The 25,814-nt window shown below is 50.3% G+C and overlaps 1 protein-coding gene across 1 annotated transcript in view; it reads left to right on the forward strand.

Moving 5' to 3' along the window:
• Nucleotides 1–23,305, forward strand: part of LOC122467812 (cytochrome c oxidase assembly factor 8) — a 29,923-nt gene extending 6,618 nt beyond the window's left edge. Inside the window, exons 2-5 of the mRNA XM_043554408.1 lie at nucleotides 11,597–11,794; nucleotides 13,114–13,177; nucleotides 19,953–20,043; nucleotides 22,934–23,305. Coding sequence (XP_043410343.1) covers nucleotides 11,597–11,794; nucleotides 13,114–13,177; nucleotides 19,953–20,043; nucleotides 22,934–23,039 — 459 coding nt within the window. The 3' untranslated portion in view covers nucleotides 23,040–23,305. The remainder of the gene's footprint in view (nucleotides 1–11,596; nucleotides 11,795–13,113; nucleotides 13,178–19,952; nucleotides 20,044–22,933) is intronic.
• The last annotated feature ends 2,509 nt before the right edge of the window (nucleotides 23,306–25,814 follow it).

Consider the following 25,814-nt stretch of genomic DNA (forward strand, 5'->3'; position numbering starts at 1 on the left):
GTGTTGGGCTCCGTGCTAACACTGCCGACCTGCTTGGGCTTCTCTCTCTGTCCCTCCTCTGCTCATTCTCTCTCTCTCCCTGTCCCTCTCAAAATAAGTAAACTTGAAAAAAAAAAAAGAAAAGAAATAGGGGCACCTGGGTGGCTCAGTCGGTTGAGCGGCTGACTTCAGCTCGGGTTATGGTCTCACAGTTCATGAGTTCAAGCCCCGCGTCGGGCTCTGTGCTGACAGCTGGGATCCTGGAGCCTGCTTCAGATTCTGTCTCTGTGTCTCTCTGCCCCTCACCTGCTCGTGCTCTGCCTCTCAAAAATAAATGTGTTAAAAAAATTAAAAAAAAGAGATATGAACTTTAAAATATATATATAAACATAATAACTAAAATACAACTTCAGCAAATGTTCAGCGTTCAGTTTTGTTTTTTTTTTAGATTTCTTCAGTTATCGTAGAAATGTTTTTTGCTTTTTTTTGTTTTGTTTTGCTTTTACAGTTTTCTTGTATCAGGATTCACATTAGGGCTACAGATTGTGACGTATTAACATTCTTTTGGTTACTTTTTAAAAAAAAATTTTTTTTTTCAATGTTTATTTATTTTTGGGACAGAGAGAGACAGAGCGTGAACGGGGGAGGGGCAGAGAGAGAGGGAGACACAGAATCGGAAGCAGGCTCCATGCTCCGAGCCATCAGCCCAGAGCCCGACGCGGGGCTCGAACTCACGGACCGCGAGATCGTGACCTGGCTGAAGTCGGACGCCCAACCGACTGCGCCACCCAGGCGCCCCTCTTTTGGTTACTTTTTAATCTATAGGTTTTGACTCCATCCCCTTCCTTTTTTCAAAGTAGTTTATGCGGGAGGAGGGGAAGGATGTGTCCTTTTGAATTTTCCACAAACTGCGTTTTGCTGTTGCTTTCCCAGGGCGTAATGTACCATGTTCCTCCGATCTGTGTGTCTCCTGTAAATTGACAGCTGCAATCTAGAGCCTTGACCACATCCAGATTTGACTTTGTTTTTGAGAAGACTAACTTCGTTGGGGGATTGTGTTCCTCTGTCAGGATTGGCTGATTTCTGATGTGAAGCCAACGTTTCACTCAGTATAAACCCTGTTTGGTCCTGATGTGCTGGTCTTTTTATGTACTGCTGAATACGGAATGCTGATGTGTCTACGTCTGTCTAGAATGGGAGGCTGGGATCCCAACCCTCCAGAAGGAAGACTTTCGGTTGCCGGCCCCGAAGTGTCAGGACTGCAGACCTGGGGACACCACGTTTTGCCAGCATCTGTTCCTCTCATCGTTGCCCACCGCTTTCCCCAGTGGTGTAGTGTGACGCCTTCACTCAGGAGCTTCGTGTTCTGTGCAGGCACTTCCGGGAAGGAGGGCCTAGGGGAAAGTCTTTGGTTCCAAATCCTGGCTCCTCGTGGGGAGGTGGGCCCGGGACTGTGCCGGGAGAGCCCAGGAGCCTGCTGTAAGCGGGAAGGGGTGGAGAAGGAGGCTGGGCCTGCAGAGCTGGAGGAGGAGAAGCCCCCCACGGGGCTGCCTGGCTGGCAGTTTACATAGAAAGAGAAAAAACGGGAGGGGTTGTTCCCTCCCAGACACGGTGATGAACGCTCGGTGTGACAAGTACGTACACGCACGTTCCTTTCCTTGTCCTGGCTGCTCGCCAGCAGAGCTGATGGGTTCTAGCCTGCGCGGCCCCGCCTCCTGTCCCGCCCGAGACAGCCACTCCACCGTGAGGAAGCCGTGCATTCCATGCTGCTGCTGTGACAGCCGTAAATTACGGTAATTATTGTAACCTCAAAGGGAGTCTTCCTTTTACAGAAGGACTTTTTCCTCCCCCAAGCTCCTCCTCCTCCCTTTTAAATAGCAGTTCTGGGGTGAACAAAAACAGAACATATATTTACTGGGGAGCGCAGAAGAGCTAACTCTGCTGCGAGTAAGATAAAATCTCTCAAATTATAGTGGAAAACTGAGGGTGGTTGAGAGAGCTGGTTGACAGAGTTCACCTGTAAAGCAGATGATTTAGGCAATAGCGAGGTGACAAATGAGGGAGGGGGTCACTGAACACTCCTGGCGCCTCCTGGCGCTTCTTCATGTGTGGGTAGCTCGGAAAAGCCGTGAGTTGTTGGGGTGACTGCTTTAAGGCTTCCTGATAAGGAACCTGTAAGAAGACAACACTGGGGTACAGTTCTGGAGGGTGGTGAACCGGTGGAGCACTGCGGGGGTGACACCTGCCCTTTTGTCCTTCAGCGTCCTCGGTCGGCTTGGGGGAGGGGAGGGGTCCCCATCTTGGGATGCAAGTCCGTGGGGCGAGCCTGGGCCAGCTGCCTGTTGCCACTCACTGGGTCCCTGTGTGTGAATCACCTTTGGTTTCTAAGACTGAAGGCTTTGGGGCAGAAGTCCAGGAATATTTGTGGAAAGGTAGGGTTTTAAAAAAATGCTTTTTTTGGAAAACAAAAGGAAAATGTAGAGATCATATATTGTTTTTAGAAGGATGGATGAGAGGGGCGCCTGGGGGCTCCGTCGGTTAAGTGTCGGACTCTTGATTTCAGCTCCGGTCACGATCTCGCAGTGCGTGAGTTCACGCCCCGTGTTGGGCTCTGCACTGTCAGTAAGGGACTCTCTCCCTCTGTCTCTCTGCCCCTCCCCTGCTCGCTCGCTCGCTCGCAATAAATAAATAAATAAATAAATAAATAAATAAAGGATGAAAGGTTGAAGATCTACACACTGCAACCCTGGAATGATTGTTCAGTCTGGTGTCCAGTCGTATTTGACGACGACAAGTGGCAGTTTCAGGTCTTAGGTAAGCAGATGAGGGCGTCTTTCTGCCAGCGGGGCCCTGTCGCTATGGCACAGGAAGGAGGAATTCAGTCCCTTTTGTGGACCAGCTGGCCCTTCGTTTGGAACTTTCCACCTTGGCTGTGCCCCTCCTGGTCCCGCTTTGCGTGAGAGAGACGCTTCAGAAGTGCCAGACAGGAGTCACCGTGATCAACTGTGAGGACGTGTGAGTCTGCGAGAAGTGGATGCAGGACGAAGTGAACACCTCGGTAGGTGCCGCGGCTGTGGCCACGCGGACGTGACCGCTGTGTCTAGGACCTGTCCCCTCTCCCTCCTGGCCAGCCGGCCAGCCTGGCTTCCCACTTCGCCGCAGCTCGGCCCGGCCACCGACACCAGCTCCTCCCAGTTCTCCCACTGGGCTCCAGCTTACTGCAGAACAGCCCGTGAGGCGCGCCGCTCTGACCGCACAGACGGGAAAACCTGGAAACTCGGCGGGATCTAGCAGTGACGGACCCTTGAGAACAGTCTTGACAGCCGATGGTGTTTGGCTCGCTCACAACTTCTGAAAGTTCTGGCACCAGTTCATCAATAATGGCCATAACTAGCTTGTCAGGTGTCCTTCCGGCAGAAAGTTCAAGGGCTTTTTGACGTTGAAGCGCATTTCTTGCATAAGCAGAGAGTCAACAGGAAAGATTAAGACTGGGAAGAACAGGGGCGCCTGGGTGGCTTGGTCGGTCAAGCGTCCGACTTCGGCTCAGGTCATGATCTCATGGTCCGTGAGTTCGAGCCCCGCGTCGGGCTCTGTGCTGACCGCTCAGAACCTGCAGCCTGTTTCAGATTCTGTGTCTCCCTCTCTTTCTGCCCCTCCTCTGTTCATGCTCTGTCTCTGTCTCAAAAATAAATAAATGTTAAAAAAAATTTTTTTAAGACTGGGAAGAACATTCCTCCAACAAGCGCAGTCCTGCCGCCTGGGGCTCGAAGGCTCCTGGGAGAAGCAGACGTGCCAGTGCTGTGAGGAGCCTCGGGAGCCCGCGGAGAGGTGCCCTTGGCTGTGAAGATGAGGGGGGAGCCCGCGGAGAGGTGCCCTTGAACCCGGGGCCGTGAACATGAGGAGGGAGCACGGAGGAGAAAACACGCAGGCGGAGGAAGGACAGAAGCCAGCTGGCGTGGCATTAAAGGAGCCTCCTGTGGGTGGAGGAAAAGGAGAGATTGGGGCCCCAGCAGGCCCGGGCTGCCAGACCACAGGAAGGGGTTAGGTTCTCTCCTGAGGGTAATGATAATCACCGAGGAAGATTTTACATTTTATGGGAAGGGGCGGCACAGTTCGGTCATGGGTGTGGGAGGCATTGCTTCGCAGCAGGGGTGGGTATGGGGACAGAGTAGGCGGGGAGGGAGTAGGCGGGGAGGGGGCAGCCTGGAGGCGGTGGCGCTGCTCAGACCAGCCCATCAGGAGTTGTCACGGGGCCAGAGACCTCACCATGGCGGAGGCGTGTGTGTGTGTGTGTGTGTGTGTGTGTGTGTGTGTGTGTGTGTGTGGTGGGGGGAGGTTGCTGCAGCCGCCCTAGCCGAGTCCTTCAGGTCCTGGCAGGGGGGTGCCAGAGTCCGGTGGCCAGAATTCTGCGAAGCTTATTCCTTCAGCCACAGAGAAGGCTTCTCAAAGGACAGGGTGTGACTCTTTTTAATTCTGATCACTGCGGGCCCTCGCCTTTGCTGCTGTGAGAAAAAGGGCCGTAAGTAAACGTATTGGCAGTGATCACGAAATAAGTTAACTTGAAACAGGTGGAAAGTTTGCATTCCAGCGGCTTCCTCCTCCAGAAGTCTGAAGGTGATAAAAACGGTCAAGTACAGGAGGAAGCAGCAGGGCCTGCCAACAGACACGCTCGGAAAATGAGGCGGACGGGACAGAGCTCTTGTGGCAAACGCTGCTTGCAGGGAGTCTTAGAAATGTTTTCTTTAAAAACGTTCAAGGGGCGCCTGGGTGGCTCAGTCGGTTGAGCGTCCGACTTCAGCTCAGGTCACGATCTCGCGGTCCGTGAGTTCGAGCCCCGTGTCGGGCTCTGGGCTGATGGCTCGGAGCCTGGAGCCTGTTTCCGATTCTGGGTCTCCCTCTCTCTCTGCCCCTCCCCCGTTCATGCTCTGTCTCTCTCTGTCCCAAAAATAAATAAAAAACGTTGAAAAAAAATTTAAAAAGACACACACTTGGGGCACCTGGGGGACTCAGTCTGTTAAGCGTCCGACTTCAGCTCAGGTCACGATCTCACGGTTTGTGAGTTCGAGCCCCGCGTCGGGCTCTGGGCTGATGGCTCGGAGCCTGGAGCCTGCTTCTGATTCTGTGTCTCCCTCTCTCTCTGCCCCTCCCCCGTTCATGCTCTGTCTCTCTCTGTCTCAAAAATAAATAAATGTTAAAAAATTAAAAAAATAAAAAGTTCTTACATTTTTCTCATACACACACTTAGGTTTGCTTGCTTCTAGAAGACGTTATAGGAAACCTTTTCATCATGTTGATAGCTTTGGAAGTTCTATTTGGTTTCATCTATTTTCTCATACATATTGGTAGAAGAGTGAAACCACCTTGGGTGCTTAAACCACTGAAGCTGCTGCTCTCTACAGGGTGCCGAAGGGTGACGGCATGGGCCGCTCTTGGGCCGCTCTGGTGTGAGGCACTCGGGAAACATGCCAACAGGGTGGTCTTCCCTCCTTGCCTTCCTTGCCTTCCGAGAGAGGCCCAGAGGAAGCTTCTGGAGAGGCGCCACCCCCACCCCCAGGAGGAAAGAAGCATTCTCACCACCAGGACTGAAGGGACTCTACAGGAACAAACCTTGATTAAAGTAGTTCCTGCCCTCCTCTGGTCTCCATATATTTCTGTTCCTTGCCACAGCTGATGCTTCTAGTGCAGCCTAGTGTATCAGCACCGGGCTGCTGCTTGGGTCCTCATTTCCCTGTGGGGCCCACGCCTGCATGACCCCTGGGGCTTTCCTCTGTGGATGTGTCTCCCGTGGATTTGCGCCCCAGGTCCAGCTGCAGACCCCAGGGTGGGGCGGGGGGGCGGGGAAGCTTGGCCTCACCTACGGCTCAAAACTATAAATACTTAAGCTACGTTTTGACCACCATTTCCAGAGAACATCTGTAATAAGTTGGTTAAAGTGGTGTGGAACATGTTATGAACCCTTCTGAAAAGCAGTAGGGAATTGAGGTGACTGGGTCAGTGCATTCGTGATGGGGTCTGCAGTGAGGGGTGTGGCCTGGTGTGTCCCAGCTAGCACTGACGTCCTGCAGTGAAGAGAGCTGCTTCCTACGTTGTTAAGTTTTTATTTATTTTTGAGAGAGAGCGTGTGCCGCCCCCCCCCCCCCCCATGTGCAGGGGAAGTCCAGAGAGAATCCCAAGCAGGCTCGATGCTGGGCTTGATCTCACGAACCCGTGAGGTCATGACCTGAGCCCAAATCAAGAGTCGGACACTTAACCAATCGAGGCACCCAGATGCCCCGCTACATTTTCAGGAAGTTTGCTAATAAACAGCTATTACTAAAAATTATATACTAAAATAAGTTATATTAAAGATAATACATATTTAGACTTTCACATGTGTTTATTTTGTTATAGTTTACAATCATCTCTGCTTTTGAGGTTATTTACGACTATTGTACCTACGTGGCAGAAAAACCACATAATGGTATACTGCTTGAAATTGTCCACAGTGGAAGGATTTGCACCATGGAAATTGGCAAATGTGCTAAATCGGGGCTTGAGTTACTGTTTTGTTGATTGTCTTGACTTAGGGAGGCAAAGGAGATGTTAGTAATAGAAGTTAAATTAACAAGTGTATCTTGTCTGTTGCCGTTACCTCGCGAATAGCCCCAAGTTGAGGAAACATTCTTCTAGTATTCAAAAGCAAAGAAATTACTCCTGTCTTTGACAAATAGGGCTTGTTTCACTTTTCTCCTGTCCTCGCTACCAAGTAGCCTTTGTGTCTGAAGGACACTAACGAGTCACTTGCAGCCACGGGCTGGCTAGTGATACAAGGTTGTGGCAGAAATCTGAGAAGGAGCCACAGTGAGACAGCACTTGGTGCCCACTAGAGTGGCTACAATGAGGACAAGATGCGCGGTGACAAATGCTCAGCAGGGAAACTGGAACCCCGCGCCCTGCCTGAGGGAGTGTCACCTGGTGTAGCTGCCGTGGGAAGCCGCGTGGTGGCTTCTCCGAAGGTTAAACATAGAGTTACCATGTGACCCTGCCATCCTGCTCCTGTGTGTACCCCCGAGAGAATTGAAAACAGATGTCCACACAAAAATCTGTACACCAGTGTTCACAGCAACACAATTCATAGCAGCCAAAAAGTGGAAACAATCTAGATGCATTCAGCTGACGAACAGATACAAAATGTGTTATGGCCACACTGGGAAATACCGAAATACCTTTTGGTTCAGCCTTCAGCCGTAACAAGGAATGAAGTTCTGACACGTGCTACCATGTGGATGAACTTTGGAAACATATTATGTGAATGTCAGTCACAAAAGAGTACATACTGTGATCTTCCGTTTACACAAAATGTCCACAGCAAGCAGATCCACAGAGGCAGAGATAGAGCGGTGGTAGTGGGGACTGGGGGACAATGCGGAGTGACTGCTCATGAGGACAGCTTTCTCTTTGGGGTGGTGACAGTGTCCTGGAATTAGTAATGGTTGCACACCTCTGGGAACATGCTGAGAACACGGAATTGTACGCTTCGGTGGGGTTGATTTCACAGTACGTGAATTATTTTTCTCTAAAGCCGTTGTCAAAACAATGAAAGCAGTTTGTAAGAATCGGTCTGCGTGGAGTTTATCAGGAAGGGTGTGTGTCATGTTTCATTACTGTTTGTAAAGTGCACGGCACACCCTTGCACTTGTATACCTCCCTCAGCCGTATTAATCAGGGACTGTGCGCTGCCCGGGGTGGCTCATCGATCCCTCACCACTGCATGCTTCTCCCTGTGCCTCTGCCTTGCACCCTCCCCCGGTGACAGCAGAGAAAGGCTCCTGTCCTCCCTGCCCCCACAGTGTGCTCGCACCGCCCCCCCCCCCCCCCCGCCCCGCCACAGTAGGCCTGGGGGTCCCTCCCCCCACTCCTCTGGAGCCTCCGATATGTTGCTTGAACTTGAGGAAGCATTCCATGTTGTGATAGTAATTGTCACCATGTTTTTTGTTTTTTTACTTTTGAAAGAGAAAGAGAAAGCATGAGCGGGGGAGGGGCAGAGAGAAAGGGAGAAAAGATTGGAAGCAGGCTCTGCACTGTCCACGCAGAGCCCAACGCGGGGCTCGAACCCACTGAGCCACCCAAGGACCCCAGCACCACAGCTTTAACTCATTACAACTCCTTTTCGGTGATGGTGCACTTCCTGTCCATGGTTTTATTTTTTCACTCAAATGTTGTAGCTTCTTTTACCTAATCTGTCAAGTCTTTAACAGTTTGAATTTATTTGTTAAAGTTTATTTGTTTTGTGGGGGAGGGGCAGAGAGAAAGGAAGAGCGAGAGAGTCCCAAGCAGACTCCGTGCTAAGTGTCAGCACAGAGCCGGACGCGAGGCTCAAACCCACCAACCGCGAGATCATGACCTGAGCCAAAGTTGGATGCTCAATAGACTGAGCCATCCAGGCGCCCCTAAAGATTCTTTTCTAGAAACAGTTTGAAAGTCTGAGGAAATCCCAATATACTTTCCAACCGGTCCTGCTCATTCACTTATTCCAGACTCAAGATGGTTTTCTAAGTGGTAAGCATTCTGAAGCTGAGGTGAACACACCAGATTTTTAATAAACGGTTACAGGTGCCAGTGTTGTCCTGAAGGAGGAGCTATAACGTAACTCCAAAACCGCCTGTGGAGAACACAGGTCAAGGAAAAGGCTTTTTGCAGGAATAGCTGTGCCTGCGTATTTTACAGAAGAACTTGGGCTTCCAAATTCACAGGAGGATTTCAGAGCTCTTGTAACCTGAGACGCCCTCTGCAGCAAACTTGGGAACGACCCTTCCAGACCCAACCTGCTGCTCCTTGCCATGCTTTAAGTTCACCCTATTTGTAGAATGCTTGGGAATTTAGAAAATGTAGGAAGGTCCCAGCATCCAAGAAAAGGAGCAAATGGGCACACCGCTGGTGGGTTTGCTCGTAGCAACCTTCTTCGGCAGCGTCGGGTTCTTGAGACGTTTGGTGTGTTGGTGGTGATTCGCGGGGCGCATCGAAGCAAAAACTAGCAAGCTGTGTTTTCAAGGTTGAGTCTAGGGGCCTAAAGGGATGTCAGCCCACACTGGGGAGGGTGCCTGGGGGCAATGTCCCCAGCCGAGCAGACGTCCGCCTTTTTGCTCCGGCCCCTCCCCCTGCCCCTTGCTGCTGCTCTTGCCGCCTGACCTGCCGCCAAACACTGGCCACATCGTATTTGTAAGCTAGCTGTTATTTCTGCTTCAAATGAAACGATCAGTGAGTAGCCAAGTAGACAAAGCTGTTTCATGTTAAAATTTGCAAACCCTGCCTCTCTGGTTTCAGTTCCTTGGAAGTCTCATCTTGTAACCGTGACCCCGAAGAACTGAAATATCCTGAATGAAGTACCTTCCAAAGGGAAAAGAAATGTTAATTATGTGCAGTGTGGTAGTTCCTTTGGTCTTTGTCAGCTTTAACCATTCTTATAATTGGCTTTTTAATTTGTATGCAGTAAAACGAATACCCCCCACTTAAAGTGTACATTTGATGAGTTTGGACAAACGTGTGAATGTTTGCAGTCACCACTGACTTCGAGGATGCGGCACGGAGGGCTCCCACGGTACATCCTCTCTCCTGCCTGGCTCTTTCCCTCTGTATTTTTCTAAGACTCGTCCATGCTGTGAGTGTCAGTGGTTTCACTCCTTTCCGTGGCTGGGAGTTTTCTAGTTGTTGGTGCGGGGAGGGCGCATGGGAGGCACTCTGTTGTAGCCAGAGGTGGAAGTCATGTTCAATAGAGCTTATTTGTTTGTTTTAAATAACATATAAGAGATTTCTACATTGAATGGTACTTTTCCCCCATGAGTTTAGGTTACATTGATCTTTTTTTTTTTTTTGAGTTTATTTATTTATTTTGAGAGCGATAGAGACCACGTGAGCGGAGGGGGGGGGCAGAGAAAGAGAGAATCCCAAGCAGGCTCTGTGCTGGCAGTGCAGAGCTGGATGTGGGGCTCAAACCCATGAACCGTGACCTCACGACCTGAGCTGAAACCAAGAGTCGGACACTTAACTGACTTGAGCCACCCAGACAATGGATCTGCATCGGTCTTAAAGCAGACAAACGGAAAGCTAGTCTTTCGATTACCCAGCTGATCCTTTCATTTTAATGTCACGTTTATTGAAGTCCAGTTGACATACAGTGAAGTTCACTCCTGACGAATGTGTGGACAGCACCACAACTCAAGATAAAGAACATTTTCTGTGTCTCGGTGTAGAAATTCCTGGGTAGTCAGCCGCTTCCTCCACCCCCACGCCTGTTCTATCCTGCGAGCGATGGCCCGTGAATAGGATCCCGCGGCGGGCGGCCTGTTGGTGTGGCTCTTTCAGTCAGCAGAATGTACCTGAGATCCATCACGTGCTGCCTGCCGTTGAGAGTGTCGCGCTCTGTCGTTGACGAGCACCGTTGTGTGGGCCACACTTGGTTTTGCCATTTACCAGTGGGAGGACGGCGCGTAGGCTGCTTCCAGATTTTGGCAATTTTAAATAAAACCACTTTTCGCGGCCACATACAGGTTTTCGTGGGAGCATATGTATTTATTCATCTTGGATAAGTAGCTAGGAGCGGTGCCAGATTGTGCGTTAGGTGTGTGTTTACCTGTGTGACGGACTGCCAGCCTTTCTTCCGAAGTGGCTGCACCATTGTGCATTTCCACCAGCAACATGTGAAAGCTCGCTTGCTTTACGTCTTTGACCGCACTTGTTATTGTCAGATGTCTTTGTGGGTTATTTTAGGCGTATAAAAAGGTGTGAGGTGGTATCTCACTGTGGGTTTGATTTGCGTTTCCCAGTGACTTGTGATGTTGAGCAGGCTTTTATCCATATGTCTTCTTCGGAGAAAGCTTTATTTGGCCACTTTGCCCATTTGTAATCATTTTTTTTTAACTTTTATTTATTACCGAGAGACAGAGACAGAGCATGAGCATGGGAGAGGCAGAGAGAGGGGGAGACACAGAATCCGAAGCAGGCTTCAGGCTCTGAGCGGTCAGCACAGACCCCAACAGAGGGGCTCAAACTCACGGACCGTGAGATCATGACCTGAGCCGAAGTCGGACGCTTAACCGGCTAAACCACCCAGGCGCCCCCACTCTGCCCATTTTTAAATTGGGTCGTCTGTTTTCTTATTATTGAGTTTTGAGAGATTTTTATATATTCTGGGAGCAAGTCCTTTTTCGGATTTGCATATATTTTCTCCCAGTCTGTGGCTTATCTTTTTTGTTTCATGGATTGTGCTTTTGGTGTTGTATCTAAATAATCTTCGCCTGGTCTCAGGTTGTGCAAATTTTGCTGTTTTACACGTTTTATAGTTTCAGATTTTATATTTAGTCTTTTGATCCATTTTGAGTTAGTTTTGTATACAGTACAAAGTGCAGGCTTAAATGCTGGTTTTGCATTAGGAGTTGCATTATTCCAGTGCCATTGTTGAACATGTTCCCTATGGTATTCACGTTAATAATATTTATTGTAGTTCTTTTAATTTGGGTATTCTCTGGCACATGGTCTTAAAAAGAGAATGCTAATGAGGGGCTTTAGTAAATTTATACTATGCATTTTACAGTACTGGAGATTCGCTTAGTTTATATTCACCCTGTGCATTTTGTTAAAGGTCTCAGGATTCTGCCCTCCAAGAAAATCTTGCCATGATTGGATAGGACCCCCAGACAAACATTCAAACCTTCGACCTGTTCATTTTTACGTCCCCGAAAATGAATCACCATTGGAACAAAAGCTACGAAAATTAAGACAAGAAACACAAGAATGGAACCAACAGTTTTGGGCAAACCAGAATTTGACATTCTGTCGGGTAAGCTTCGATTTAAGGTCTGAATGAGAAAGAGGTACCACAAATGGCCACGTGGGGGTGCTAAATCCTTACTATTTGCCTTCTACTCAGTCCTGACTTGGTCCCTCCCTCCCTCCTCTCTCCCTCAGCCTCCCTCTATCTCCCTCCCTTCTCTCTCTCATATGTATGCCTGTATGTAAATTAACATATGCATATAATTTTTTATTTTTTTTAAGCTTATTTATTTTGAGACAGACAGACAGACCGAAAACCAGTGGGGAGGTGCAGAGACAGGTGGGCACAGAAGATCCGAAGGGGCACAAAAGCCCTATTCAGGGCTTGAACTCACAAACTGTGAGATCACGACCTGAGCCGAAGTCAGACACTCAGCTGACTGTGCCACCCAGGTGCCCCCTGCATATAGTTTTTAAATCTATATGTAACTGTACATAAATACTGATCATTCATAAAATCATAGATCTCAAGACTTTCAAGTAGTTTTACCTTAAAAGGAGTAGCAGAGCCAGAACTAGAATGTGTGTGTTTATGTTTATGAAATATGGGTTTTTGTGATGTGATTTCATTCTGAGAATTCAGAATTCTTAACAGCATATTCATAAATAAACTATATGAGAAAGAAGTAAAAATTCTCTAATCCAGAAGAAAAGCTTTATATGTCTATCCATTTGGGTAGGCTGTGTCACGTGGACTGTACTTATCTTATTCTGTGGATTTATAAACAGTTCATGAAACATCTTCTTTTGAAATCCCTACTTCAAGCATGGGACTTTTAACCAAATTCAGATGGCTTAGCCCAGGTTTGGAGATGGGCCCATGCAGACTCCCCCAGACCATGTTAGGCTGTGTCCCACCCAAGGAAAATTCAGATGGCTTAGCTCAGGTTTGGAGGTGGGCCCATGCAGACTCCCCAGACCACTCTGGGGTGTGTCCCACCCAAGGAAAATTCAGATGGCTTAGCCCAGGTTTGGAGATGGGCCCATGCAGACTCCCCCAGACCATGTTAGGCTGTGTCCCACCCAAGGAAAATTCAGATGGCTTAGCTCAGGTTTGGAGGTGGGCCCATGCAGACTCCCCAGACCACTCTGGGGTGTGTCCCACCCAAGGAAAATTCAGATGGCTTAGCCCAGGTTTGGAGATGGGCCCATGCAGACTCCCCCAGACCATGTTAGGCCGTGTCCCACCCAAGGAAAATTCAGATGGCTTAGTCCAGGTTTGGAGGTGGGCCCATGCAGACTCCCCCAGACCACTCTGGGCTGTGTCCCACCCAAGGAAAGATGGAAAGACGAAGAAAGAGCGTTCTGATAGTGGTCTTCTTTTAGGAAAAAGAAGAATTTATTCGCTCAAGACTAAAAGCTAAAGGCCTGGAACTGAGAACCGGATCAGGTTAGTTCATTTGTCCTTTTCCTCTTAACATGGTGTTTGTCTAACTGCATGAGAAGATAAAAAGAAAGGATTTCGGATGAAGGGGAGAAAGCTCTGGGGCAAGTCGTGATCTCCTTTGGGACAGGTGCTCTGAGGGGGTCCTCATACTCGTACATGGGACACATGTGTGCCTTCCTCCTGGTCTCTTTCCTCTCTTTGGGTGAGGTCATCCCTCGAACACTTTTAGGTCTTTCCGAGATCAATGACTTCCCTCTGACCTTTGGACTTCTGTCCCATAGTCCCCTGGCTTCTGCACCCTTTCTCCTGTACTGGCTGGACTTCCCAGATTCCTGACCTCAGGTCACGCCCACCAGCCTCCCAAAGCCCCGCCCCTTCCCATCTGTCTGCAGTCACCTCTTAAACATTTTTCAGTGCTTTTGCCACTCCCTGTCCCCAGGCCCTTGTTACTTCTGTGCCTTTCTAATTGGTTCCTTGGCCTCCAATCTTTAAATCAGGGATGGGCAAGCTTTCTGTCAAGGCTAGATAGTAGATAGACTAGTCCTTCTGGGCCAGATGGGGTCTCTGTTTCAGCTGTTCAGTTCTGCTGTTGAAGCGTGAAAGCAGACCTAGAAAATACATAGACTGGGCACCTGGGTGGCTCAGTGGGTTAGTTGGGCTCCACGTTGTGTGTGGAGCCTGCTTGAGATTCTGTCTCTCCCTCTCCCTCTCCCTCTGCTCTTGGCCCTTGCTCTTTTAAGGAGAGGAAGGAAGAGAGAGAGAGAAAGAAAAAAAAAAGAGAAAAAGGAAAAGAAAAGAAAAGAAAAGAGAAAAACACATAGATTAATGGGCATGAATGTGTTCCAATAAAACTTTATTTACAGAAGCAGGGGCGGCTGGCCTGCAGGCTGTCGTTTGTCAGCTCCTGCCTCAGACTTAGCCTTGGCAGTGTAGCCAGACTGTCCTGCCCCAGATGCACATTTGACATTTGTTGCCCGGCTTGGGTTTTTAGACTCGTGTGACTACGGAATGACAGCTGCGCTCTCTGTCTGGACTGAAGGCCTCCCCGGCCCCCGCCTGTCCTGTCCCCTCTTTTACATCTTGTCCCCCATGCTGTGCGACATGGCAGGGATGCTGGATGCACTCAGTTCCCTCTGCCTGCTGTGCTGCCTTTCCTGTTTTGGATAGAAGGTCTGGTGCCCAAAATGACCTTTAATCATTTTCTCTTGCTGTTGACGTGAGGTCCAAATAACGCGTCATAGTGTTTGTTAAACAGATGTCTGCTGTCAAAACATTCTGATGGAAAATCTGGAACCGTTGACCCCAAAAGCCACGTCTGTTCTTGGGCTAAAGCGCTGCCCCTCCCTTAGCCCCGCTTGACTCCATTTGGGAGAAAGAGCTGGGAGGGTGGATGCCAGACATGGGCTCTGCTGTTTGCCGACTGCTGCAGGGTCCCGTCAAGGTGCCATCGTGGAGGGCCGGAGCCAGCAGGAAAGGGTGCAGAGTCCTAACAATAAGCGTAGCGTAATTGCGCACAATTTCAGATGCTGACTGTATGCGCCAAGTCCTTTGCCTGTATCGCTTTTGTTTCCCACAATGACCCAGAGAAACGGGTCCCGCTGCTCTTACCACCTCAGAGATGAGGAACCTGAGGGCAAGGCACTGAACCAGAATTACACAGGAAGTGGAGGGCCTGGGTTCTGGCCTAGTGACTAGGGTTCCCGGGCCCGTCTGATGTCACCGTGCCACGGTGGCTCTCAGCTCACCCTGTGCTGTCCCGGCCCTGCTGACGAGTCAGCGGGCCCTGGGCTGTGGTCACAGATGCTGCAGCCCTAAGGGAGGGGCACCAGCCTCGTGAGTCTCACCAGGATCAGGCAGGGTCAGGGAGGCTGTGGACATGCTTCGGAGATAACCACTCTCTTAACACGGGAAAGGTTGTTTTGAGTCCTGTTATCAATATCAGAGTTTCTCTTGCTGGCGTTTCTAAGAACTGAAAGGTTGGCCTTAAATCAGACTTTTAAATGAATTTGGTAATAAAACAGGAAGGAATGTATTGAGGACAGGACACATGAAGGGAGGTTCCCACTGTGTCAGCTAGTTAAACAGTTTCCAGGCTGCAGTGATGGAAACGGGGCGGGGGGGGGGGGGGGTGACAGTCATGTCATCTCAGTGGGCCAGAATGCGTGCTGAACACGTGATTATAGGGGTCCCGCAGGACCGAGGGAGGAGGAGTTTGTTTAATAAATGTTAATGGAAATGGGGCACCTGGGTGGCTCAGTCGGTTAAGCGTCCGACTTCGGCTCAGGTCATGATTTCGCAGTCTGTGAGTTTGAGCCCCGCATCGGGCTCTGTGCTGACGGCTCGGAGCCTGGAGCCGGCTTCTGATTCTGTGTCTCCCTCTCTCTCTGCCCCTCCTCTGCTCAAGCTCTGTCTCCATCTATCAAAAATAAATAAAATGTAAAAAATAAAATAAAAATGTTAATGAAGAAACTATTTTTGACTCGAGAGTAAATTTGGATTCATGACCCCTATAATACAAATATATTCCAAATGGATCAAAAAGCTAATTATGAAAAATCAATTAATTAAAAAAACCGCCTGGGTGACTCAGTTGGTTAAAGTGTCTGACTCTTGATTTCGGCTCAGGTCACGATCTCATGGTTTGTGGCTTGAGTCCCACATACTGGGACCTCATACTGGCCCTGTGCTGACAGCTTGGGAGTCTGTCTCTCTCCCTGTCTCTCTGCCCCTCCCCCTGCTCTCAAAATAAATAAATAAACATTTAAAAAAAATCAATTATTTGTGGGTTAAGAGTTGAATACGTAGCTGCCAGTTCTAGAGGGTCTGATAGAACACAACTGAGTCTCCGTTGTCTGGAGGAATGGTGGTTCTTTAAGCTCGACAGTAAAGGTAGAAAGACAGGAGAACATGAAAACTGCCTTCTATGTAAGTGAGGACCTCTTTTTTTGTTAAGATTTTATTTTTAGGCCGTCTGTACCCTCAGTCAACGTGGGGCTCGAACTCACAACCCCAAGATCCAGAGTTGTGTGCTCAATTGCAAGCGGTGTCTGGGAAAGCAGAGGGCTGGAACAAAGGGTCAGCATCCAGGAAGCAGGTTAAGCATGAACAGCAGATGATAGAACAGAGGCGACCGGGGCAGTCTTTGTGAAGAGCGTTAACGGGGTCGTAGAAACAACAAAATACCTGTAGGTGAGTAATGTGACTGCAGATTACGATGTGTATCAGAACAGCAACTGGGCATCATTTTGTGCTTGCTGAATTCAGGGGGTGCCTTCAGTGGTTACACTCCGTGCTGGTGGAGTTAGAGTTATAGTCCAATACAGTGCTCGTAGGTGGTCCGCGGCAGGGGAAATTTCCAGCCGTCTTTCCAGAGGATGCCCCTGTAGGCAGCACCCCTGCCAAGAAGCAGGGAAATTGTGACGCACAGGATATCTAAGAATGCATTCTAGAGGAAAACAGAAGAGGTAGCTGTAGGTTCCTTGCAGCATTATCTTTTAATGTTTTTTTTTTTTTTTCAACGTTTATTTATTTTTGGGACAGAGAGACAGAGCATGAACGGGGGAGGGGCAGAGAGAGGGAGACACAGAATCGGAAACAGGCTCCAGGCTCTGAGCCATCAGCCCAGAGCCCGACGCGGGGCTCAAACTCACGGACCGCGAGATCGTGACCTGGCTGAAGCCGGACGCTTAACGGACTGCGCCACCCAGGCGCCCCCAGCATTATCTTTTAAAAAAGGGGGGAGTATATAATTCTAGTAATCGCGGACTGGGTAAGGCTAAGGTGGCCCACTCAGTGGATGTTCACTGGAATATTCTGCAGCAGTGTAGAAAAATTACTGAATTTCCAGTGCAAAAGCGGAATACCCTGATTTCAGCTCTGCATGTCCCCAAATTGAGTCTCATTTGTAGGGCAGCAGTATGGTGGGAAGATTCTTGCCTCTAATTTCTTTGGTTGCTAAAGTGTTCACGCAGTGGGAAGAAGGCACGCCATGGAGATAGATTTACTCGCGGTCATAGACCCCCACGTGGTTTTTAGCAAATGTGTAATGAACTGGGTTATCCTACCTCCCTTTCTTTGCTTAGTTTCATCCGAGCGCAGTAGCCCGCTGCAGTGTCGATAGACGCGAAAGCCGAGTTGCTCAGCAGACATTTACGTGGCTTCTGCTTTATGCTGAGCTCTGGCTGTGGGGTGTTTGCACAAGACACCAAACCAGACCAGCAGCTGAAGCTGGCACCTGCCTGTCCTTAGAGCCCGGGGCTCCTGCTGTCCCGCCAGCGGTGGTGACAAGGGTGCGCTCCGTGCCAGGCCCCGTGTCACCCGTCACACTGGCTGCCACCCATTCTGTCTCAGAGCAGCCTCATGATGCGTGCTGTTCTGACCCACGTTCTAGATGAGAGAACCCACAGTCCTGGGCCAGCAGCCAGCGAGGGACGGAGCTCCGCGGGGCCGCTAACCGCTGCCGCTGGGGCGCCTCGTCGGGTCCTCACGTGGGGGTGCAGACAGATGTGCTGGGATGCTGACTCGAGCGTGCACACGTGCTGTCCCTCCAGGACCCATCGTTCAGAGGACACTAACGCTCTTGGGCCGGCCTGGCTGCTCCTCCTGCCTGAAGCCGGGGGCTCCTCCCTGGTCCCCTCACCACGCTCGAGCCCTGCCCACCCTCCTCCTCGCTCACTCTGTTCGGCCACATCTATGCCTCTCCAGACCCTTTGTTTCCCTCTGTGCCGGTCCCCGGCTTCTGACCCATTCTCTCCCTTCTCTGCCTCGTGGGCTCCTACTCATCCTTTAAGACCCAGCCTACACGTCGCCTTCTCTGGGAGCCTTCGGCTACCCTCCCCTCCTCGGGCGGCTGGCTGTTCTCTTTCTTGTCCCACTTAGCATCTGGCCATGTGTTGATGCGAGGTAGCTGTCGAACTCCTTCTGTGTGCCACACTAGGCACTGGGACCTCATACTGGATGAGACAGCTGTGGCCTTGCCCTCAGGGAGCGGACATTCCAGTGTGGGCTGGGAGTGGGGCCAACCGACAGGTAGCCCTGTGAATACTAGGTCTCGGGGTCTGTCGTCGGCCCCTGGAAGAAAAACAACCTGGAATTGAGGGGGAGCGGGCATCTTAACAGGGCCTCACAGAGGCCTGTCTGAGGAGAGGACAGCTAGGGGAGATTTGAGAGAGAATCTTCTAGATGAGGGAAGAGACCCCAGATGGAGGATTTGAGGAGCTGCAGGAGGCTGGGTCAGAGGAGTGAGAACGAACATGTGGAAAATACTGCTGTTGACTCAGGCAGGTCCTTGGTTATGTTGTGGAAGGGACGTGTCCTTGTCCTCTGTGCGCCGACAGACACACGCTTGGACCGTGCCATCTGAGGGCTTGCTTCCGTGTCGTATGCGTCAAAGGTCAGCACCTTCGCTCCTGTTTCTGTGGAAACGTGCCCTTGGGTTACCCTCCCAGCCCATCCCCCCCAAACCCCGCTGGGGTTGCAGCATCGACCTCGGCAGTGCGGCCGGGAAACGTGGCCTCTGCCCAGAGGCGGCGTCTTCCAGGGGCAAGCGTGCTACACCCGAGGCAGGAGCTCGAACGTGGGCCTCTCTACGCGTGCAAGAGCCCGGGGGCAGAGGTCCGAGCGCCTGTTTGGGCTTCAAACACTCTGAAGCCAGAGTGCCTTCACCTCCGAGCCATCACTGGGTGTCCTGAGACTGGCCTGTGGGCTGCTGTCTGGCCGCATTTCTCTTGGCAGGCTGGTTGCTGTCCTGTGTGGCCTTTTCAAACCTGGGGGGGATGGGGGAGCCCTGGGGGCCGGCGCCGCGGTCGGCATCTCCCACCACACAGGGAGGACCATGGAGGTGGCCGGGTTAGTCCCCGTGTGTCACCTGGTTGAGCGTGTGCTCACCGACTCCCAGATGGACTGGTTAGGCCGGCACCTACCCCGGGCCAGGGTGGGAGGGTGCGCTGTTGAGCCAGGATGCATTCAGGTTGGAAAGTAGTCCGTTTCCCCTCTACGGGTGGCTCACGTTTCTCGTTAGAAGCTTCAAGGCATTTGAGGGGACGTGACGAAGCGCGTCGCGGGCTGTGTATTGGGAGACGCACACCTGTGCTTGCCTCAGTGGTGAAGAAATTGAGCCGTGGGGTCATGATCTGAGCCGAAGCTGGACACCTACCTGGCTGAGCCACCCAGGCACCCCTTTTCTTTTTCAACATTGTGTCGGCTGATGGGTTTCTCTGCATTTTCGGATCTGCTCCTCAGTTTCTGCCAAAAAGCCAGCTGGGATTTTGATGGGGATTGTATTGTATCTGTAGGTCAGCTTGGGCGTGCTGCCCATCTCAGCAGTCTGCAGTCCTTAAAACCATGAACGTGGAATGTCTTTCCGTTTGTTCAGGTCTTTTATTTCTTAATGTGTTTTGTAGTTTGCAGTGTGTAGGTCTTAACACTTCCTTTCAGATTTATTCCTAAGTCTTTTATTGTTCCTGGTGATATTGTAAATGGTATTCTTTTTTTTTTTAATATATTTACATTTTTATTAACTAAACTCTATGCACAACATGGGGCTTCAACTCACAACCCCTAGATAAAGGGTTGCATGCTCTACTGACTGAGCCAGCCAGGCACCCCTGAAATTATTGTTTCTTGATTTTATTTTTGGATTGTTTATTGCTAGTGTATAGATAGAAAGATACAGTTGATGTTTGCATTTTGATCTTGCTGACCTCCTTTGTTAGATCAATAGTAGTTTGTGGGTCTCTTCTTCTTAAGTCTTAATGTTTAAGTTGAAATTAATTTTCAGGTCAGAAAGCAACATTAGATGCAGAAGAAATGGCTGACTTTTACAAGGAATTTTTAAGTAAAAATTTTCAGAAACACATGTGCTATAACAGGTAAGTGCTTACTTTTTTTCTAAAATTTTGAATATCATATTCATATTGGGTAGGATTATTTTCTTACCTGAATTTAGTGACATTGATGTTTATGTTAAAGGTAGACATTGCTGTAAACTTAGTTTTCGTACTTTTATTTATTTATTTGTTTGTTTGTTTGTTTGTTTGTTTTAGTTTGTTTTTATTTTTTTTTAGTTTTCGTACTTTTAAATAAAATGGACGGCTTACAGTTATTTGCGTGGCCACCCCATAACGGTTTGCACCCCTAGTGCTCTGACAGCAGGTTCTTTTTTTGAAGTTTATTTTACATTATTTAATTTATTTGTTTACTTGTTTGAGAGTGTGAGCAGGAGAGAGGGGCAATGGGGGGAGAGAATCTTAAGCAGGCTCCACCCCAGCATGGAGCCCAACGCAGGACTTGATCCCACGACCCTGGGATCAAGACCTGAGCGGAAATCAAAAGTTGGACGCTCAACGGACTGAGCCACCCAGATGCCCCTCGACAGTTCTAAACAGCACTTTCCTCTAAGGGGAACCGGGACTCCTTAGAGAAGCAGGTCTGCAGTGGGAACAGCGCACGATGAGGCAAGACACCTTGTGTCAAAGAGGAGGCCCAGAGACTGGCGGGGTCACATGAGAACGGCACAGGGGCCTACTGGAGGGGCTCCCTTAGGCTAAGGGTGAGGCCGTTTCAGCCGCACAAAGGAAATGACCGTAGTGGATTAAAAGTATACCGAATCTGCAGAGACCTTTGCCGTCATAGCAAGGCCGAGGAGCTCGGTCCCCTCCGCACACTGCTAGTCAGCCAACTCGTTCTGCAAATTGATCAGTAAAAGCACCCAGAGAATTCACACCTTTCCTGCATCGACTGTTTCAGGGGAACCATGTGAAGGAGCATTTTTCTTTGTGGGTTGACAGCTGATGCAGAAGGAGCGGTGGAGTCGGAGAATTAACATTTTCCCAGGGAAATAATAGGTGTGGGCAGCGGTGCCCCACAGCTGCTGAAACCAGCGGGCAGGAAGGCGGGCGGGGCTTTGCAGGGCGCGGGATGGGGTGATGGCCCCTCACCCCGTGTCTTCTCTTGCTGCGCACACTGGGCCAGCTGCCTCTGCACGGTGCAGGACGAAGTATTGGGCAGCACCTGTGCGGCGTTCTTACCAGAACACGGAGCGAATCTAGGCAGACCCCCGTACTTAGTACCAACCAGATCACAGGAAATATGTAAAGGGTGTATGAGTCGGGGGTGAGAGGGGTTCATAGAAGACCTCGTTTAAAATGATAGCCTGGCGGGGGACTCAGTTAAACATCTGACCCTTGATTTCGGCTCAGTTCATGATATCACCGTTGGTGAGTTCGAGCCCCGCATCCGGCTCCGTGCCGACAGCACGGAGCCTGCTTGGGATCCTCTCTCTCCCTCTCTCTGTGCCCCCCACCCCACTCTCAAAATAAATAGAAATAAACTTAATAAAATAGAAGGTGACAGTGGCAGTGTCGGTCAGGCAGGGCAGGTAAGATCTAAAGGACGGTGGTGGTGGGTGAGGCTGGGCGAGCTCGAGAGACCGCCCCTCAGACAGAGGAGTCTGGCAGCACGAGCACGTTGGCACTCCTGCGGTCCCGTGTTACTCTGAACCAGCTAGGTCATAACGTCAGGCCAGTGTGAGCTGTGATGTGGGCCCGAGCGTGTGTGCTGGAGAGGAGAGGAGGACCAGCCCCACCCCGGGTCAGGCGGCAGGGGAGCGTCAGTGCCCCCTTCCGCGCCCACGCCACCCTGCCCCTGCCTTCCCCATGGAAACAGGGAGAGTTTAGTTTCCCTGCGCTTTGTCAGAGCGTCGGTGGAGTGGAATCTGGCTTTTCCTTAGTAACCCAGGAACTGCCGTCTCGATGGGGTACCGGTTTTCTCTTTCTGGAAGCCGTGTTTATTTAGGGCACTGCTTCCCATTTATAACATCACTTAAGTGGATAGAAACGCAAGATCGTTCTCACGAGGAGGGAGATTGTCTCTTCAGCCAACACAGAGGCTCCAGAAAACGAGCGTCCTTACCTCTTGCTGTCGCTTCTTTGGAGCCCGTGGTCGTTTTGCTTCCTTTTGTCCTGGACTCAGTAAGTCATTTGAGTCCAGTCTGGACTAGAAGTTCCGTGTTCACTCATGAGTTCATTTGGCTGAAAAGCATCGGTACTTATGGACATTTCAGCTTCCAGAGGCTTAGCATTGAGAGTCTGGAATGTGTGCCTTCTGTTGTGGAAACTTCCCAAGCTTTGCCCATTCAGCAGTGGGGTGAATTTGCAAGTTTTGTACAGTAACTCACAGGCAAGTGAGCCCGTGGCTGTTGGTGAACTCCACCCCAATATTTAGAGGAAGCCCTGGAATTCTCTATTTAGAGACACAGAAGCTCAGATTGTTTAGAAAAAGAGGATGTGCAGCTTTATGACGTTGGCACTTGTGACAGATTAACTTCTCCCGATGGAGTACTTTGTGCTTCTCACGCAAATAAGGCCCCAAACCAGGATGGTCCCCACGGAGTCCTGCCACACTCAATGATTGTGGCTCCCCAGGAATGCCACGGAAGTCTTGAGGCCCCAATCTCCTTTTCTGGAGTCTCTTGGCAAAAACCAGAGGAGGATTGCAGCGGAATGGGCAAAGGTGGGGGTTCACGTGCTGAGCCTTACTCTCTTGTGATAGCCTGGGGGGCCCTGATGAAAATCCAGGAGGAAGGAGGGAAGGCTTTTAGGGACAGGTTAGCTTTAATGAGGGCAGAAAAAGGAAGAGGCAGTGAGGAAAGGTGGGGATAGTCAGGAGGACTTGCCTTTTGGCCGGGAACTCCCCTCAGAGGCTGGGGTGCTGGTCCTCAGTTACTGGGGCATCACGTGTGCTCGTCTGGTTCCTCCACAGAGACTGGTACAGGCGTAATTTTGCCATCACCTTCTTCATGGGAAAAGTAGCCCTGGAGAGGGTTTGGAACAAGCTGAGACCAAAGCAAAGGAAGACCAGCACTTAGGAGCCCACCCTGACCCCCCACTGGTGTCCCGAGTTTCCACCAGAAGCAGCTGCTTGAGCAGTTCATTTTACAAGGGCTCTGAAAACCTGTACGTGAACGGACGCCCGCACCTCCCCTGTGGGGGCCCTTGGCTTGTGTCAGGACAGGGTGGACCGGGAGAACGGGGGTCCTGGTGAGCCGTAGGCCGTGTGACTCTCCCGACTGTGGATTCCAAGCTGGCCCTGGGTCACGGACATGCTATTAAATAAAACCAGTGTTTTTGTGTACTGTTTTCTGTGTTTTGAATTCTACCAATTTGAAATAGAATAATATAAAAATATTCGTGTACTTGATCTGCAAATTTGACTCCACTGACGGGAGTGATTTGGAAGCTGGCTGCCGAGTGAACCGTACCCCACCCTCACGTGACCAGCGGCCGGGGGTTGCTGGACAACCCCGGTCAGTGCTGACGGAACGCAGCTGTCCTGGGACACTTGCACCTGCAGACGTGAAAGCAGGCGCCGCTTCTGTGTCAGAGAGACGTCAGGTGACGGCAGAGGCACCTTCGGAGAACTTGCCTCCGTTTACCCCAGTGAGGTGGAGCCTCGGTTTCCAAAGTTTTCCTGAACACCTTGCTGCTGGACCACATCCCTTGTTTTCCAAATTCTTTTTAAATCAGCATTATTTAAAACAGGATTGCATGGGGACACCTGGCTGGCTCAGTCTGTAGAGCATGTGACTCTTTTTTTTTTTTTTTTAATTTACATCCAACTCAGCATCTAGTGCAACAGTGATTTCAGGAGTAGATTCCTTAGTGCCCCTCCCCCATTTAGCCCATCCCCCCTTCCACAACCCCTCCAGCAACCCTCAGTTTATTCTCCATCTTTATGAGTCTCTTCTGTTTTGTCCCCCTCCCTGTTTTTATCTTATTTTTGTTTCCCTTCCCTTGTGTTCACCTGTTTTGTCTCTTAAAGTCCTCATATGAGTGAAGTCCTATGATTTTTGTCTTTCTCTCACTGACTCATTTCACTTAGCATAATACCCTCCAGTTCCATCCACGTAGTTGCAAATGGCCAGATTTCGTTCTTTTTGATTGTCGAGTAATACTCCACTGTATACATATACCACATCTTCTTTATCCACTCATCCATTGGTGGACATTTAGGCTCTTTCCATACTTTGGCTACTGTTGATAGGGCTGCTGTAAACATGGGGGTGCATGTGTCCCTTCGAAACAGCACACCTGCATCCTGTGGATAAATGCCTAGTAGTGCCATTGTTGGGTCCTAGGGTAGTTCTATTTTTAATTTTTTGAGGAACCTCCACACCGTTTTCCACAGTGGCTGCACCAGCTTGCATTCCCACCAACGGTGCAAAAGAGATCCTCTCTCTCCGCATCCTCGCCAACATCTGTTGCTGCCTGAGTTGTTCATGTTATGTGAGCCATTCTGACAGGTGTGAGGTGGTATCTCATTGTGGTTTTGATTTGTATTTCCCTGATGATAAGTGATGTTGAGCAATTTTTCATGTGTCAGTTGGCCAGCTGGATGTCTTCTTTGAGCATGTGACTCTTGATCTTGGGGTTGTGAGTTCGAGCCCCACGTTAGGGGTAGAGTTTACCAGAAAATAAGATTACATATTACAAAGTGCCAAGGCTCTCTTTGTCTTCTCTCCTGGAGCCCTGTGACGTGGGGGAGTCACAGCCGGCAGGAGGGACACCTGCCGCAGCAACAGGGAGGTGGCCTTCGGAGCCAGGCCGCGTTAGGGAGTGTGTCCACTGAGGGCAGATGGGGTATGTGGACTTCACCGAAGCCACTTGGCAGACAGTCTGTCACAAGGTGAGGCATGATAATACAGTCAGAAGCCTAGGTCTCTGTGGCTTCTAAGCTGCTGCCGGCAAAGACGGTTTGCCCCGAGAAAACGCGGGAGGCGGAGGAAACATGGCACCCCCCCCACCCGTGGAGGCCTTAAAGGCCGCGTGGAGGAGTGGGGGTCACGTGAGAGCCTCGCGGGCCTCGTGTCTGCCCAGGAGAGCGCTGCCCAGGTGTTCATGCTCCGTGCCCCGTTCGCCAGCTTCCTGTTAACAGGTCCCCGCGGGGTGGAGTGCACGCACCGAGCAGCGTGGACCTCGGGGTGTCACAGAAATAACATCACGTCGTTTCTTCACACCACACCTCTGCTCCGCTGGGATTCTCAGCCCGTGGCCGGCGTGGGTGGCACTGTGTGCGTGCTCAGACAGCCGGCAGGATTGGGGTCCCGTGTGAGCGAGTTTTTAGTTCTTCCTTTATCCCATCAAACTCACTGGCTGACCGTCAGGTTGTTTGAAGATGGTCTTTGCCCTAAATGCTGGGACATTGGAATAAACAGCAACTTGCAGTGGTATTGTTACGAATTATTTTTGCACATCAATTTTTTTTAATTTTTAAAAATTATTTTATTTGCTTATGTATTTTTAATATGTATTTTTTTTTTTGAGACAAAGAGACAGAGAGACAAAGAGACAGCACGAGTGGCGGAGGGGCAAAGAGAGAGGGAGACACAGAACTTGAAGCAGGCTCTGGGCTCCAAGCTGTCAGCACAGAGCCCGACACGGGGCCCGAACCCACAAACTGTGAGATCGTGACCTGAACCAAAGTAGGACGCTCAACCAACGAGCCCCCCAGGCGCCCCTGCTGGTTTTCTTGACATGCTCTTGGCTCCTAGAGGCGAGCCTCTTGAGGCTTCGAGGAACACAAGCTTATTCAAATGAGCTCCGGGCACAGGTAGTGGGTAGGAAGTCAGATGTCTCCAGGGGCA

The sequence above is a fragment of the Prionailurus bengalensis genome, chromosome B3 (assembly GCF_016509475.1).
Source record: "Prionailurus bengalensis isolate Pbe53 chromosome B3, Fcat_Pben_1.1_paternal_pri, whole genome shotgun sequence".
NCBI lineage: Eukaryota > Metazoa > Chordata > Mammalia > Carnivora > Felidae > Prionailurus > Prionailurus bengalensis.